The sequence below is a fragment of the Myotis daubentonii genome, chromosome 13 (assembly GCF_963259705.1).
Source record: "Myotis daubentonii chromosome 13, mMyoDau2.1, whole genome shotgun sequence".
NCBI lineage: Eukaryota > Metazoa > Chordata > Mammalia > Chiroptera > Vespertilionidae > Myotis > Myotis daubentonii.
Genome location: NC_081852.1, coordinates 61,794,066 through 61,810,748, shown reverse-complemented (window position 1 = coordinate 61,810,748; position 16,683 = coordinate 61,794,066). Strand labels below are relative to the sequence as shown.

General features: G+C 59.0%; 1 protein-coding gene across 2 annotated transcripts in view; it reads left to right on the top strand.

Moving 5' to 3' along the window:
* DOCK1 (dedicator of cytokinesis 1) overlaps positions 1 to 16,683 on the top strand; it is a 288,665-nt gene that overhangs the window by 60,633 nt on the left and 211,349 nt on the right. For both annotated transcript variants that reach the window (XM_059661723.1, XM_059661724.1), the window contains exons 13-19: positions 3,211 to 3,336; positions 6,499 to 6,623; positions 7,572 to 7,670; positions 8,426 to 8,498; positions 12,736 to 12,839; positions 13,392 to 13,575; positions 15,704 to 15,801. In XM_059661723.1, the coding sequence (XP_059517706.1) occupies positions 3,211 to 3,336; positions 6,499 to 6,623; positions 7,572 to 7,670; positions 8,426 to 8,498; positions 12,736 to 12,839; positions 13,392 to 13,575; positions 15,704 to 15,801 (809 nt within the window). The remainder of the gene's footprint in view (positions 1 to 3,210; positions 3,337 to 6,498; positions 6,624 to 7,571; positions 7,671 to 8,425; positions 8,499 to 12,735; positions 12,840 to 13,391; positions 13,576 to 15,703; positions 15,802 to 16,683) is intronic.

Here is a 16,683-nt window from a genome sequence, read left to right as displayed (position 1 = left end):
TGATGATGATGATAATAAATATAATGATGAAGATGATGACAGTTGTGATGGTGGTGATGATGATGAGGAGGAAGAGGGTGGTCATGATGGTGGTGGTGATGGTGGGGGGGGGAGGTGGAGAATGGTGATGATAGTGATGGTGGTGATGATGGTGGTGGTGATGGTGGGGGGGGGAGGTGGAGAATGGTGATGATAGTGATGGTGGTGATGATGGTGGTGGTGATGGTGGGGGGGGAGGTGGAGAATGGTGATGATAGAGATGGTGGTGATGATGGTGGTGGTGATGGTGAGGGGAGGGGGAGGTGGAGAATGGTGATGATAGCGACGGTGGTGATGATGGTGGTGATGGTGACGAGGAAGAAGAGGATGGTGGTGATGATGATGTTGGTGGTAGTGATGGAGATGATGATGGTGGTGATGGTAATGATGATGGTGGTGATGATGGTAAGGAGAAGGAGGAAGAGGAGAATGGTGATGATAGTGATGTAATAATGGTGGTGATGATGATGGTGACGAGGAAGAAGATGAAGACAGTGATGATGGTGATGGAGATGATGGTGATGGTGATGATGATGATGGTGATGTTGATGATGGTGATGTTGGCAGCCGGGCATAATGTCTGTAGTCGTTTGCCGGGTGTACAGCATTATGAAGGTTTTCTTGCTGCTCACCCTTGTAAGCTCTGCTAAGAGCCCACTTCCTCCATGTGAGGGTTCGGCAGAGTGGGAAACAATTAAGCCTTTGGAAATCAGAGTTGATGAGACTAGAAGCGACTCATCTGTTTGCCTTCCCCAGTCTTACCCAGCCGCTCCTTTCATCCTAATCATTTTGAAAAGCACTTGAATGGCCTCACAGGAGCATACAGTAACCGTCTCCGGCTGTTATTTCACTTGCTGTTTAGAGAAACATGAGATGCTCCACAGACCCACCTCCGCCCGTGCTCCTGTCGCAGCGTTCCTTGCCGGTGTCGGCCTAATCGCTGCCACTTGGTTTTCTGAGACGCCCCCTCCCGCCCCCCGAGATCGTGGGCTCGTTTTGCCCTCCTTCCCCTTCAGTTCTGTGATGGAGGGATTTCTCCTTCCCGCGGCCCGTCTAACACTCATCATTTTTAATCCCGCACTGACAAGCTCCCCAGCAGCTGCCCTTCTGTTGGCAGAGGCAATGAATCAGTCACCTCGGCTGGTGACAGCTGGCACTCGGCGGCCGGGAGGCCCCGGAAAACAACTGTTTACCCAGGCCCTGCCCAGCCGAGGGGAAGGCGCGTCAGAGCCCTCCTGCCTGAGGCTGCTTCTCGCACCTGGGGAAGCCCACTTCTCAGCCCCTGATTCGAGGGAGACTTCCCGTGAGCTCCTGGCGCTCAGGGAGCAACCCCGATGCATCGTCCAGTGAGCTGTGTCGGTAGCGTGTAAGGAACAGTCCCCTTGGTTCCCTTCCCATTGCTCTCAGGGAGGGTGAACTGAGTCCGAGGAGCCCACCCTCTGCAGTAGAGGGACCTTGGCTGTGAACTACTGCCTCCCTGGCAACCATCCCTGAAGCAAAAACCCCAACCCCAACGTCATGAAATGCAACCTCTCTAGACAGAGCCTTTTTTTTTTTTAAGTCAGTCTCTGGGGTGGGCCCAGGCACCTGTATTTTTTAAAAATATGTTTGTATTGATTTTTAGAGGGAGAGGAAGAGAGAGGGAGAGAAAGATAGAAACATTGGTGACAGAGAAACATCATCGGTCGGCTGCCTCCCGCAGACCCCCTACTGGGGACCGAGCCTGCACCCCAGCCATGTGCTTTGACTGGTAATCGAACCATGACCATCTGGTTCATGGGTGCAGGCTCAACCACTGAGCCACCATCATCATCACCTTCCCCCTCCTCTCCCTCCTCCCCATCATCTCCAACATCATCCCCATCATCACTACCACCATCACCGATGGCAGGCAGAGCCGTGTCCAGCTAACCCAGGAGTCATCTTCTCAGAGCCCTTTACAAACCATGGGGAGGTCCACTGGCGGCTGCGTCTCTGGAGCCACTGTCAGCTTGGGCCCAGGACCCTGCTGCCCTCGGCTCTCCTGCTCCTAGGGTCCTCCGTGTTGATGAGCTTGTACTCTTCAGTCACAGGAAGAGCGAAGAGCGGGGCCGGCCCTGTCCGGTGGGTCCTGCCCTGTCCTGTGGGGCTGGCCCTGTCCCGTGGGCCCTGCCCTGTCCTGTGGGTCCTGCCCTGTCCCGTGGGGCTGGCCCTGTCCCGTGGGTCCTGCCCTGTCCCGTGGGGCCGGCCCTGTCCGGTGGGGCCGGCCCTGTCCTGTGGGGCTGGCCCTGTCCCGTGGGTCCTGCCCTGTCCTGTGGGGCCGGCCCTGTCCCGTGGGTCCTGCCCTGTCCCGTGGGGCCGGCCCTGTCCGGTGGGGCCGGCCCTGTCCCGTGGGGCCGGCCCTGTCCCGTGGGTCCTGCCCTGTCCCGTGGGTCCTGGCCTGTCCGGTGGGACCGGCCCTGTCCCGTGGGTCCTGCCCTGTCCTGTGGGTCCTGCCCTGTCCCGTGGGTCCTGCCCTGTCCCGTGGGTCCTGGCCTGTCCGGTGGGACCGGCCCTGTCCCGTGGGTCCTGCCCTGTCCTGTGTGGCTGGCCCTGTCCCGTGGGTCCTGCCCTGTCCGGTGGGGCCAGCCCTGTCCGGTGGGGCTGGCCCTGTCCCGTGGGCCCTGCCCTGTCCCGTGGGTCCTGCCCTGTCCCGTGGGTCCTGCCCTGTCCTGTGGGGCCGGCCTGGTGGTGGCCCACAGCCCAGCGCTCTGCCGCCCGCCTTCTGGAGCTTTGGGTTCGCGGAGCTGAGAATCCACCTCCCAGGTTCTCCTCGGTTGTCCCCCTTGGGAGAATGAGAAGCGAAAGCCTTTCAGCCACCCCCCCAAAATGCTAGCTCATGGTTTACCTTCAGGGCATGTGAGCTCAAAAGCCTCTGGTCCTGGGCAGAGCTGGCGCTCAGGGCTGCCGGCATGCACGCCTGTCCTGCGGCCCCGGCTGAGTGGGATGTGTAACCCCGCCAACCTGACGCGGGTGATGCCGGGCTGGCCGCCTCCTCCTGGCCCCTCCCCTCCCCTCCTCCTCATACTCGACCTTTTCTCTTACAGCCTTAGGCCGGGAACCAGGAGTTGCTCGCGTTAAGCTGGTTTTGTGATGCCTTCTTTTAGACGCGGACGAGATAAAACGTAACGGACGCGCCTGTTGTCTCCCTAGGCCTGTGGGTCACTCTGAAGTTGCTCCCTGGCGACGTCCATCAGATCAGGAAGGAGTTTCCGCACTTAGTGGACAGGACCACGGCCGTGGCCCGGAAGACGGGGTTCCCCGAGATCATCATGCCTGGTAAGAGCCGCTTCCCCCCGCGTTGCTGACCTGGTGCGGAGGTAGCTGGCGTTTGGGGACGTCACAGAGCTGGCCGCTGAGCTCCGGCAAGCAGGGGGCAGGTGTGTGTGGTAGTGACCCCGTGTGGTTTTTCGTCATTTCTGCAGGCAGGTGCTGCGGGCCGGGCCGAGGGCGGCGGCTTCCCTTGGTTACAGCGACCTGGGAGGGTGCGGGGAGCGACTGCTCAGGGTGCTAGAACAGGGACTAGGCCAGGGGTGGGCAAACTTTTCGACTCGAGGGCCACAATGGGTTCTTAAACTGGACCGGAGGGCCGGAACCAAAGCATGGATGGAGTGTTTGTGTGAACTAATGTAAATTCAAAGTAAACATCATTCCATAAAAGGGGACGGTCTTTTTTTTTTTTTTTTTTTTTTTTTAGTTTTATTCATTTCAAACGGCCCGCGGGCCGTAGTTTGCCCACGGCTGGACTAGAGGGTGAAATAAGCCTCTGCCACCATCCCAGCCCAAGAGCCCGAGCCTTCTGTCAGCAGCTGGGGAGGTGCCACGGCTCTGCGGGCACGGCCTTGGCCGAGCACGTCCCCTTGCCGCCGCGGCCCTGGCAGAAGCTTGTGCGTCAGGTGGGGTCACACGCAGTCACGGGTGCAGGAGGTCTGGCGGGGTCTGTGGGGAGCTGTGTGGCTGGCACTGCCAGGCTCGTGGGTTGGTGACGATGCTGTGACTGTCCCAGGCTCAGTGGGTCCCTCTAGGACTGAGGCGATCCTTTAGGATGGTTTTGTGGGTTCACGGGGTGGCCTGGGCTCCCCTGGTTTCTGATGCTGTAACAGCGTGGAGTCATCCAGACGGTGGGCCGAGCGGAGGGAGCTCAGTGTAGGTGAACACTGCCTTCAGGTTCCGGCTGTGTGACAGCCCCGGGGGAGGTTGTGGTCACTGCCTCCTTGCCAGTGTCCCCAGCGCCCCCAGCGCTGACAGGCAGGACCTGGTCAGGCACCGGCTCCAGTCCCACCCCGCTCTCCCTGGCGCTGGGCCCCGGGCACATGCTGACCCCTCTCAGCTGCCGTCTCCTCATCTGAAGCATGAGAATAACATAGTCCCCGCCTGTCGGACCGGTGGCCTCTGAGCTGCCAGGATAAGGAGCAGCAACGCCGAACCCCGAGGATCCACAGGGATCCGCTCAGGGCCTGAGGCACCGCAGCCAGCCTCTCGGAGAGGCCCCCAGCCTCCTCCCACGGCCTCCCTCCCTCCGAGGATGCCCTGGAGCCGGAGGCAGGAGCCACAGCCTCCTGGGAGCGCCGGCTGTGGGTCTTCCTCTGGGGGCCCCCCAGTGGGCGTCTCCGGGCCAGCGGGAGAGGGGACTTGGCGTTTACCCACCTACCAGCCGTGGTGGTCCTCTGGCTGGCAGGGCCTCTGTGGGCCGCGCGCCCCCTTCGGGGTTGTTTTGTGCCTCGATAGACCTTTCAGGCGGAGGGACCTCACAGCCCACCCTGCCTTACGGACGAGACTGTTAGCAGTGGGGGGCTGAGTGGGTGGGAGGGTAGGTGACCGTCCCATGTCGCACAGCTCACTGGTGGCAGGTCCTGGGCCCGCAGCTGTGCCTCTAGCCCCGCCCTGCGCCCCGCCCTGTGCCCCGTCATTCCCAACGGCGCTCAGGGTCAGGGTCCTGGTGTGCTGCTTCAGTCCCCAGCAGCTGCTGCGGCTGCCCTAGCGACCGCTGGGATTCGTATCATAACGACGTTGAAATGAAAGCTTAATTTCCTCCTTGGATCCATGAAAAGCAGAATAGAGCAGAAAACAACAACAGCAACACAGAAAACAAGGAGGCTTCTTAAGGGATCCTTGTCCTTGGCCCAGAGCGGGCTGTTGCTACTCAGGACCAAACTGCTCCCGTGTCCCCTGTGGGACAGGGCGGGGCACCCCGGGTGTGGCTGCCGGACAGGGAGGAGCAGTCCCGGATGCGATGCTTCCCCCACATCACGCTGCTAACGAAGCTTCGCTAAGTTCTCCCCGTCGGGCCCCTGTCAGGGCTTCCTCTGTGCTCAGTGCGAGGGATGTCTTGAGCTCATTAGTTGCTTTTTTTTTTTTTTTCTTTTGCACAATTTATATCCCATCTCACTTTAAAATGCACAGGTCTGTATTGAATGCCAACTGCATTTGAATAAAAATAAAATAAGACATCCCTGGCCTCAGTGGTTGAGCATTGACCTATGAACCAGGCGGCCGATCCGTGATTCTCTCTCATCACTGATGTTTCTGTCCCTCCCTCCCCCTTAAAAAGACCCACCAGTCTGTTTGTTCTCCTGCTCCTTAGGGTCCCCAGAGTTCGGGCTCCCGGCAGCTGCCCCCCAGGAGGGAGGGAGAACCAGGCCGAAGGTTTCTCTCCTGACGCATCCCTGATCCCTGATCCCAGGCCACTCGGGACAGGGCTTGTGGTTTGAATTGTTCGTCAGCTTTTTGCTCAGCTCCTAGTAAAATGTACAAGAGGCCACCTCGCCCGTTGTCCTTGGTGTCCTGGTTGATGTCAGTGATGTTGTTTGGCACCAGGACTATGACCACAGCCAGTGGCCTGACGGGTGGTGACAGGGGCCCAGGGCGCCATGGACACAGTGGGGCTGAGCCCTTGCAGACACCCCGGCATTCGGTCTGCTCAGGGCATGCCCCCCGGAGGGGTGGGGCGCCTCTGCCTAGGGCAAGACAAGACCCAGCAGATAGTTAGGGGCCTTGGCCTGTTCCCTCTTTCTCGCACTCTCACCACGATGATGAAATTGCCCTTGTCGTGCCTCGATGGGCGGAGACCATTTCGTGGGAAGTATTTTGTGACCCTCTAACACAGTATTCGTAACGCTCAGCTAGGAGAGGCAACGCATTACCAGCCGTGGGCAAACTACGGCCCGCGGGCCGGATCCGGCCCGTTTGAAATGAATAAAACTATTGAAAAAAAAGACCGTACCCTTTTATGTAATGGTGTTTACTTTGAATTTATATTAGTTCACACAAACACTCCATCCATGCTTTTGTTCCGGCCTCCGGTCCAGTTTAAGAACCCATTGTGGCCCTCGAGTAAGAAAGTTTGCCCACCCCTGCATTAGACCCTTTTGCAAAATTCCTGTTTACACAACGGATGACGGATTGATTGGTTTTCAAGGTGTAATTCCCCTCCCCCGCCAGGTGATGTTCGAAACGACATCTACGTGACACTAGTCCAAGGAGATTTCGATAAAGGAAGCAAAACCACGGCGAAGAACGTGGAGGTCACGGTGTCTGTTTACGATGAAGACGGCAAGCGGCTGGAGGTACTGACGGTTGCGAAGTTAACCCGTAGCGTTTAGTGTTGCTTCCAGGTGTTCACCTCTGACCTCTGCTCTGCACAGACTGGGAAAGACCTGCTCCTGATTTGGGGGCGCCCGGGGCCTGGTCTTCCTTCCCTTCTCCTGCTGCCCTGGACGCGGGTTTCCGCGGGGTCCTGGCAGCGGCCTGGAAGTTCAGATACCGCTGTTAGCTCACTGGAGACACGAGGGAACTTGGTGTCCAGAGAAATCAATTCACTTGTTCAGGTCAGAGTGCAGGCGAGAGGTGGAACTGGGTTTGAACTTGGACGTATGACCTGTAACAGCATGGAGTTGTCCAGGTGGTGGTGGGACCAAGGCCCCCTCCTGAGTGGCCACAGCAGCTGCGGGACTCGGGGCCCTGGGAAGTGCCCAGAAGCTGAGGCCTCCTCTGTAACCGGAGGCCAAGCCAAGGCAGGTGTCCCAGCCCCTGCCAAGCTGGCTCTGTGGACCGTGGCTGAGGGCTGTGCCCTGTGAGGGCACCTGGGGCCCAGCTCTGTCAGGAGGAGGGGTACCCTTCTCTCCGGGTGGCTCTGTGTCCTGTCCCAGCGGGCAGTGCTGAGTGGTCAGTGTTCAAGCTGGGGACGACCTGCAGGGAGTGTTACCGCCTCCTACATTTTGTCTGGAGCCCTTTATTCGGGGGGCCCTCCTGTGGGCGTCGTTAGGGGCGAGGGTGAGAAGGGTGGGGGACAGCAATCCCAGGTGGCTTGGCCCCTACAGTCTGGGAGTGGGGTTGATGCTGGCAGCGGGCATCGGATGGATGTGCCCAGCATCGCTGGGAGCGCGCCATGGGCAGCGGGTGATTGGCATTCCCGGCCGCTCTCTCCTCCCTCGGGCTCGGCTCATGGGGCGGGAGGTGGGGAGGATGCTGGCCGAGCTCTGAGGCCTGATGGAGGCCTGTGCCCTCTCTCTCAGCACGTCATCTTCCCGGGCGCCGGCGACGGGGCCATTTCCGAGTACAAGTCCGTCATTTACTACCAGGTCAAGCAGCCGCGCTGGTTCGAGACCGTGAAGGTATCGTTGACGTGACCATTTCGTCCCGCGGGGTCCGCGGTGAAACCCTCATTTGAGCCTAGGGGAGTCCCCTCCTCCCACCCCAGGGGCCGCCCGCGAAGGCATGTGAGCCTCCCGCCAAGTCACGCAAGGTCGCTAAGGAGCCACGCGGGCGTTTCTTGGAATACATTCCCTCTCATTTCCTTTTAACAGAAAAGTAGGACTTTCATGGGGACAAATGAGAGCGTCCCTGAACGACAGCTGTTGTGTTTCTCCTCCCGGGTCTGGATTATGTAGGAAATGCTGTCCCTACAGCAAATGGAGGGGAAGGGCGGCTATGAGAGGCCATGGCAGGGCCTTTCACGGGCCCGTGGCAGCTGCGGCTGCAGATGTGCGATGGGAGGGCGAGGGCTGTCTTGGCCGAGCGGCCGTGCCGTTGCTCTTTTTGCTTCACTGTCAGTCACAACAAGAACGCTTTCACCCTGCCGCCGGGGCAGGCCCTGCAGCCGCCGGGGAAGCCGGACACCTGGGGTCGGGCTCAGGACAGAAAAGTCGGCTTTCAACCCAGAATCTTAGCAGTAGGGTCAGAGCCTGGAAGAACCTTGAGGGCCTCACAGAGTCCCGGGCACCCTTCACAGTGTTACCTCCTGTTCCTGAGGCCGCGGCCTTTGGGACAGCACCCGGGGGTGAGGCATCCCTCCCCCGCGCTCCCGGGGACAACGCTGCCCCTGCGAGGGGACGGCCCCAGCGGGGCTTGCACCTCCCTTTTTCCGCAGGTGGCCATCCCCATCGAGGACGTCAACCGCAGTCACCTCCGCTTCACCTTCCGCCACCGCTCCTCGCAGGACTGTGAGTAACCCCTGTGCATCCCGGGTCGGTCAGCGGAAACTGGGGGGCAGGCTCAGGAGGCCGCCCATGTTCCAGACCCGTGGTCGGCAAACTCATTAGCCAACAGAGCCACATATCAACAGGACAACGATTGAAATTCCTTTTGAGAGCCAAATTTTTTACACTTAAACTCTATAGGTAGGTACATTGTTAGTCACGTAATTAGGGTCGTCCTAAGGCTTAGGAAGAGCCACGCTCAAGGGGCCAAAGAGCCGCATGTGGCTCTCGAGCCGCAGTTTGCCGACCACGGTTCTAGACTGCTCTGGAAAGTTCTGGATAGTTCTGGAACTTGGTTCCCCCAAAACAATGAGGCCTTCAGTCTTCAGCGCATGCCCCGGGGAGTGTTAACGACATTTCCCTGAGCCCATCGTGGGAGATCTTCATTTTCTTCTCCAATATTTCGGAGGAGGTGCTGCTACTTGCTGTTCTTTTGAATCCCTCCCATCCGTTCTGGCTTGTCATGCTGGTCCACCCATCAGAAAAGTCACTGAGGCCGGGGGAGATCTCCCAACCTGGCTCTTCCTGCTCTGCGTGTGGCCTCGAACCCCTTGAGGCCTGTCGGGGCGGCCCCGGTGTTGAAGCAGAGCTGGGGTCCAGCTAAAAGGGTCAGGGTTCAAGTCCCGTGGAGAAGCAGGGGTGAAGGCTGGCAGCTTGGGCATCCCTGCCCGCCATGGCAGCCCGCTGTGGGCCATGTCCTGGCCCCCGGCAGCCGGCCGGGCTCTGCTAATTGTGTGCGGCCCTCCCGCCGGCCGGCCCTGGGTAAGCACAGCCACGAATGGCTCTTCACAGCAATCCCACACGGTTCCGTGTGACCAAAACTCCACACGACGATGGGGAAACCCAGGCTCAGACCCCTCCACAGGGGCCCGAAGTCACCTCGTTGGTCAGGGAAGGGCTGTGGCTCAGACCGGCCTGTGTGCCTGAGCATCATGCTCCCACGCCTCCGGGAGGAGCCAGGCCACTTTCATCACCTGGGCTTTATTTGGCACCTGCTGTATACACAATTCAAGGAGCGGGTTCTCCTGCAGAACTGAGGTTTGAGTTGAGGGCCGAGGCCAGCTTGTAAGAGCCAAGTAGAGAAGGGCATCTTGGGGAATCCTGTGAGCAGAGGAGTGGGGTGAGCAGAGGCGGGGTACATGCATGGGGGGGCACTTTGGGGTCAGGTACGTCCTCAGCCAAGGCCGTGGGGGCAGGCTCCCAGGATGCGTGGAATAGCAGGGGCGGGAGTTGGCCGGCGCACGGCCGAGTGGGCTGCGGGGAGCAGATAGGGAGGGGTGCTGGGGGGCAGGGGCACGGTTCTCGAATCCACCGCGGTCTCATCTCAAAGTGTGAGCTCGCTCCCCCTTACAGCGAGCTCATTCTCTCTAATTAACAAATCACACTAGGGCGGAGGGGTATCTTCCGTAGCATTTTAATTTTCAGAATCCTTGTTTTTCCTGTCAGTTTTAAGCACTCGTTATAGACAAGATGCTATCACCCGACATCGTATGACACATTTGTATAATTAATGAAGTCTCCCCGGCCACAGCGTGTGGGGGCTTGGGGACGTGTGGCGCATCCAGAGCGCGCTGCCGATGAAATCCCAAGCTGTCAGCTGCCGCGAGGATGGTGGCCCGGGCCTGCCCGGCGGCCCCGTCTGCAGACGCTCGGGGTCGGAAGTGGGAAAACCCGAGGCCACATGGCACCTCCCTCCCAGCACAGCGCGAGCTGCTCTCCCCCTCAGGGGGGCAGGCGATGGGATTTCTCAGGCTGGGGTCCGCCCGCCCGCGGGGTTGGAAAGTTTGCTGCTGATGTGGCTAGCTGACACGCTCCAGCAGCTCCTTAGCAGCTCAGAGCCAGCAGCTCCCGTGTTGCAGGGGCGCCGGCAGATGTGTGGCTTTGGGGCCCGGCCTGCGAGGAGCCAATGTCCCCTGCTGGTCGGGGGTCTTGCAGGTTGGGGCCGCCGGGCCTGCTTCTGCAGCACCTGGCCCTCTGTGGCCCCTGACACTTCGGAACATTTGTATCTGCCCCGTCATCGCTGCTAATGAGCTTGTAACAAGTGCAGCGGTCCCCTCGCTGGGAAGATGTACAATGTTTCTAAAAAAGTACCCTTTTTACTCCGTGCCACTTGACAGGGAGATCAGGGGGAGCCCCCGGCTGACGGGGATGGTCACGTGGTTTTGCCCTTCGCGGCTGCTTTCACAGAGACGGGCTTTATGTTTTTTCACATCCGCTCACACTTTGAAGAATCTGATCTTTTCACCTGAACATGAATTAAGATATTTCATGTTTTCTAGTGCCCTTTTACAGAGTGCTTTTTTCGACTCCTAGGGCACATCTCTTTTACTTTTATTCTATTTGGTTAGTCCATCCTTTATTCATTTATCTAATTCGCATTTATTGAGCACCTACTCTGTGCCAGATACTGACGGGCAGCAGAATGCCAAGGCTAATGAGACGTGTTATCTCAGCTCCTGACTCAGGCTGGCTGGAGTCTGCTCCTCTCCCCTTTGACCTCTGGCCTTTCCTCTCTAAAAAGAGAGTCTGGGATACGTCCCTTTCAAGATGTTTTCTAGCTCTGAGCCTCCGTGTTTCCATGTTGCGCTCGGTTCGCATCCTGAGGAATCCACGTGAATCCCGTTCTTTGTCCAGATTCCTTATGCGTCCCCAGCTGACCCGGCCCCTGCCTGCCGTGGGGCCTCCCTGTCCACTCCTCACCAGCCACCCTGGCTGTCTGTCCCCCGACCAGCCAGACCCAGTCCCCCTTGAGGACCCTGCACTGGCCATCGCGCTTCCTGCAGGATCCACACCTTGGCCCACTGGCCCTTCGTCCTCCCTGGGAGGCCTTCTCCAGCCGTGCAGGGGTCGCCCGCCCCCACCGCCACCCCTGACAGAGCTCCGCCTTTTACTTCCTTTGTATCTGAAAGAACTTGTCTGTCGGCGTCTCCCCGAGTAGAACAGGCCTCTCTTGTGCGTGTTATACCCGGCGAGCACCGTCTGCTGTCCTGGGAAGCGGCAGAGAGAAAACACACACTGTCCCTGCCACTCACGGTCCAGCAGGCGAAACTCACCATCAGCAACCACAACACACACATGCACACGCACGCACACGCACACACGCACGCACACACACACGTGTGCCTGGTCATGTGGTGACAAGCACTGTTGTTTGACTCAGCTTGGGCAGCCAGAACCAAATGCATGCTCTGGGGCGTAGCGAACAGACATTCATTCTCTCACGGTTCTGGAGGCTGGACGTCTGTGACCCGGCTGTCAGCACAGCCCGGTTGCCGGGAGGCCCCTCCGGGTGGCAGAAGGCGGCTTCTGGCGGTGAACGCACGTGGAGCGGGGGGCCCTGCTGTCCCTATCAGGGCCGGCTCGAGGGGGTCAGAGCTGCAGCCTTAGGGCCTCATTGAACCTTCACACCTTCTCACTGGCTTGTCCCCTACAGTCACCTCTGGGTTAGGCTCCAACTTACCAACTTGGGGGACGCCATTCAGTCCATAAACTATGAAGAACAGCAAGGCCGGCGAGGGGAGCGTGGACCAGGCTACTCGCTCGCTGTTTCAGCGGCTGGTCACTGGCTCACACACGGGACCAGCAGACATTCGCTGGCGGGGAGGGACACGTCTCGCGTGTGTGCCTGGCGGAAGCACGTCCCTGCCCAGGAGAAGAGCTCCCCCTCAGTCTGCCTGCGGTTAATGTCAGTGCGCGGGGCCCGGTAGGAATCGACCAATCTGGTCTTTCCCATCGAGAGCCAGTGTCGCAGTGAATGGGCTGCCCTCCGGCTGCCGTTGACGATGGCCTTGTGTCTGCAGACCCTGCCTGTTCCCACTGTGTGTGTCCGTGCGTTACGGGCACGCGGTCTCCTTAGTATCACTTTCCTGGTGTCACTCCTGGTTTCCGGTCTTGCAGGCTCTTCTTCCACATCCTCCTGGTGGCCTGGGCCCTTCCCTCTCGAGTCAGCTCCTCGTTCCTCCAGCTGGCGCCTCCCTGAGATTCTGACGGGGATCGCTCGCTTGGAACTCAGGTTGACTCGGGCACCGCCCATCCCTGCAGGAGAAGCGTCTCCTACTGGTGACCTGGTCTCTCTCCACTTACGCTTCCTTTCAGGGCAGTTCTGTCAGGTTGTCCGTGAAGGTAGCCCTGGTGGCATCTGACGTTTCTGACGTGACGTGGCCACGGCAGCCGTGGGAGATGGTTATCGATTTCTTTGCAGCCAAGGATAAATCCGAGAAAATATTTGCACTGGCGTTTGTGAAGCTGATGAGATACGACGGGACGACGCTGAGGGATGGCGAGCACGACCTCATTGTCTACAAGGTAGGCCGGGGGTCGGGATAAGGTAGGCCTGGGCTCAGGATAGTAGGCTGGGGGTCAGGATAAGTTAGGCGGAGGACAGGATAAGGTAGGCAGGGGACGGGATAAGGTAGGCAGGGGACAGGATAAGGTAGGCAGGGGACGGGATGAGGTAGGCTGGGGACAGAATACAGTAGGCGGGGGGATGGGGTAAGGGAGGCGGGGGACGGTCAGGGCTGCCGAGGCTGCTGCTCCATTCCCTCCCGGGCCGCCTGGCCTGAGTGACATCTCCTTGGGGGGAAGCTGCTGTCCAGGGACATGTAATTATGCAAACGCACACATCCCGTGACCGTCCTGCAGCTGCTCCTTCTGAGAGGAGAGGATGGACAGGTGCTGTGTAAAGAAACGCTCTTGTTAACGTGATCTAATCTCCAGGAATTAGAGGAATCATTAGGATAAACAGTTTAGCAGATGATAAAGAGCAAACTCCACGATGGTGAAAAAGATTAGGGCTAAGGAGGGATAGAGAGAAAAGCCGTGGGCGGCTGATGGTGGCGTCCATCCCCCAACCCGCAGGCCGAAGCGAAGAAGCTAGAAGACGTGGCCACGTACCTGAGCCTGCCCTCCACGAAGGCGGAGCTGGAGGAGAAGGGCCACTCGGCCACGGGCAAGGGCATGCAGAGCCTGGGCAGCTGCACCATCAGCAAAGACTCCTTCCAGATCAGCACCCTCGTCTGCTCCACGAAGCTCACACAGAACGGTGAGTGTGGCGGCGCCTCGCCCGACACCGTCTCCCCCGCCGACCCTGGCCCTGCTTCAGGCCGGCCCGTCATTCCCGCTCTCCTCAGTAGTGGTCCCTGCGGATGTCGAGGGACGAGGAGAGGGGGTGACATCCCTCGGATTTAAAATCCACGCTCTGAATCGGATCTGAGATTAACCTTAAAGAGAGATCAAGCCATGGATTTACATTCAGAAAAGCTTTTCGTGGCCAAAGGGAGAAAAATGGCCTAAGGTGAAATCCACAGGACTGGGAGTCAGACCGACAACCGGGGTTGACCCCCAGCCCTGCGCTAACTCTAGAATGACCTTGAACTTGGTGCTGCAAACCTTGTTTTCTGCGTTGCGATGTTCCTTTGTTACAGTGTCTGCCTCAAAGGGCTTTGTGAGGCCTCTGTAGGGTGCCAGGCGCCCACTTTCTGTGTGTCCCCCTCCCCCAGCTGGCCTTCGAGAAAATGACCATTTCCCTTTATTTTTAAAAGCTGGTTTTGATGCCATTTCTAGTCCCCCCAACAGGGAGGTAAGGCGCCCCCTGCTGATGGACACACATCAAAGCGTGGCTGTGACCCAGCCTCAGATGGTGTCTCATGACCCCCTGCTGGGCGGGCCAGGCTGCTCCGCCTGCGGGTACCAGGTTACCAGACGCACAGGGGCGGTGCAAGGATGAAGCGGCAGGGCCAGGAGGAAACAGCATGGCACCCAGAATGAGGACCAAAGAGACGATCAGGAATTGAAGATGTGGGCGCTCATGGGGACAGCTAACATGTTTTCATTTGTGATCCAAAGTGAAGTCACGGGAAATGCTGTCCCCATGAGCGCCCACATCTTCAATTCCTGATCGTCTCTTTGGTCCCCGGGGCGGCATGTTGGAGGCTGGGCTTGGCATATCCACCACTATTTGGGGTGCTGTGCCCTTTTCATGTCGCCGTTTTAACTGTCAGCTATACACGCCGTAAGGTCACGCAAACAAGGATGTATGTTTTTGCTTTTGCTGTTTTTTTAAAAAATATTTTTATTGATTTTTTTCAGAGAGGGAGGGAGAGGGATAGAGAGTTAGAAACATCGATCAGCTGCCTCCTGCACACCTCCCACTGGGGATGTGCCCGCAACCAAGGTACATGCCCCCGACCAGAATCGAACCTGGGACCCTTCAGTCCGCAGGCCGGCGCTCTATCCACTGAGCCAAACCGGTCAGGGCGAAGATGTATGTTTTGGGGCTCATCACATGTATGCCTGTTCTGTGGTTTTATTCTTCAATTCCATTGGTGTCTTGTGTTCCCGGACATTCCACCTATTGCCCAAATGATATTGGTCTTTTCGGTGTTTCCTGGGTTTTTCTCACAGAGACGGTTCTTTAGCTGAAACTTATTGCCTGTGAGCATCGCTAGTCAGGCGCACTGTGCCCGTTGTGTGTCCTCACGTGACTGGTAGTGAAATAACTTCACGCGAAACTGCGTAGACCCCTCACCTTCCCCAGAGGGGCCCTGGACTCTGCCTCCCTGCCTGCGGGGGCAGCGGGCTGCCCGGACATCCTTTCTGGACTCCTGCGTCCTCCACCTTCAGCCTGTAAGGCCCCAGACACATTCAGTTTGTGATTTGGCAGCTAGAAAACAGAAACACAGCCGTGAGGACCAGCCATGGCCGGCCAGGCCTGCGTGAGGGCAGGAGCTCAGGGCAGCAGGGTCTCCGTGGGCCAGTTCCCCCCCGCCCCCCTCACCTCTCAGTCCTGTCAGCTCGCAGCCCCAGGCCCTGAATTGATGGAGCTCTCTCACATTATTTTATGGAAAAGTTGTCTCATTCGGAGACGTGGGAGAGGAGGCCGGGACGCACAGGGGGCGGGCCCCTCCCGGGCCGCCTGTGGGTGACAGCCCAGGGTGGCCCGCAGGCCCCCAGTGGCTTTTTGGAGCTGTTCCGTGGAGCTCACTTCTTGGCGAATGAGCTGGGAATCCCGAATCCAGCTGCCGGGGGCGGAGGGCGCGGCGGCACATTCAGCTGGGAGGATTCCGAGGGGGTTGATTTCGCTGTTTGAGACGCGTGTGGAGGACCTGGCAGAGGGCCTCGGGGGCGAGGGGAGGGGGCCCGGCCCCGGGCTGACCTGGCTTCTGTTCCAGTGGACCTGCTGGGCCTCCTCAAGTGGCGCTCCAACACCAACCTGCTGCAGCAGAACCTGCGCCAGCTCATGAAGGTGGACGGCGGGGAGGTGGTCAAGGTGAGCGGGGCAGGGCCGGGGCGGGGCAGCGCGGGGCGGGGCTGGGGCGACTATCCCCCTCCCCCGCCCACACACACAGCCCCCCTGCTTTCAGAGGGACGACTGTCTTATCTCTGTGAAAATTAATCACGTGAAATGGCCTTAAATAAACAGCGAGATGGTCATCGTCGGTACCAATGAATATCGTCGTCCACTTTCCGAACTTCGCAGGTGCTGAAACATCCCCCCGCGTCCCCGGCTTGGGCCATCGTTCCAGGTCCCCGCCGGCTCAGGCGCTGACCCTGTTAACGGCACCCTAACCCGTTTCCCTGGTTCTGTAGGCGCCCCGACTCCCAGGGAGCCGGGGGAGTACGTTAACACAACTCCAGGAGACGCACAGTTAATGGAACTTTGTCCCCCGTCATGTTTAAGTCCCTCGTCACCTCAGGAATCAGTGTGTTTCTGCTGGTCTGGTCACACTTACCAGGGGAAATCAGCAGCTATCTCGCCTTGTTCTCCCGTCCCCGATCTGATCTGTTTTCAGATCCGATTGCTCATCCCTGGGAACGTTCGCCTCTCTCCCTCTGCTCCCTGTGCACTGGGGACCCCTCAGGCTGGGGGACCCTTCAGGCCAGGCGACCTGTCCACCCCTCCCCTCACCAGCGTGTCCAATACGCCCTGTAGGCCTGGAACCGACTTGTCTCAGGCACATGGCGTTACGGGGAGCCAGTCCCCGGGGTGGGTGGGGGGTCCCCGATTTACTTAGCGGGGCTCCTCCTCCTCTGTTTAAGGACACCCATAGACTGTGGGTTATTCCCACCTATTCAAGGCCTTCCTTCTGTCTACCTAAAGGAGTAGTAGAGTGATGACACTGTGATAGACTGAGGAAGGTCCTTGCTCAGC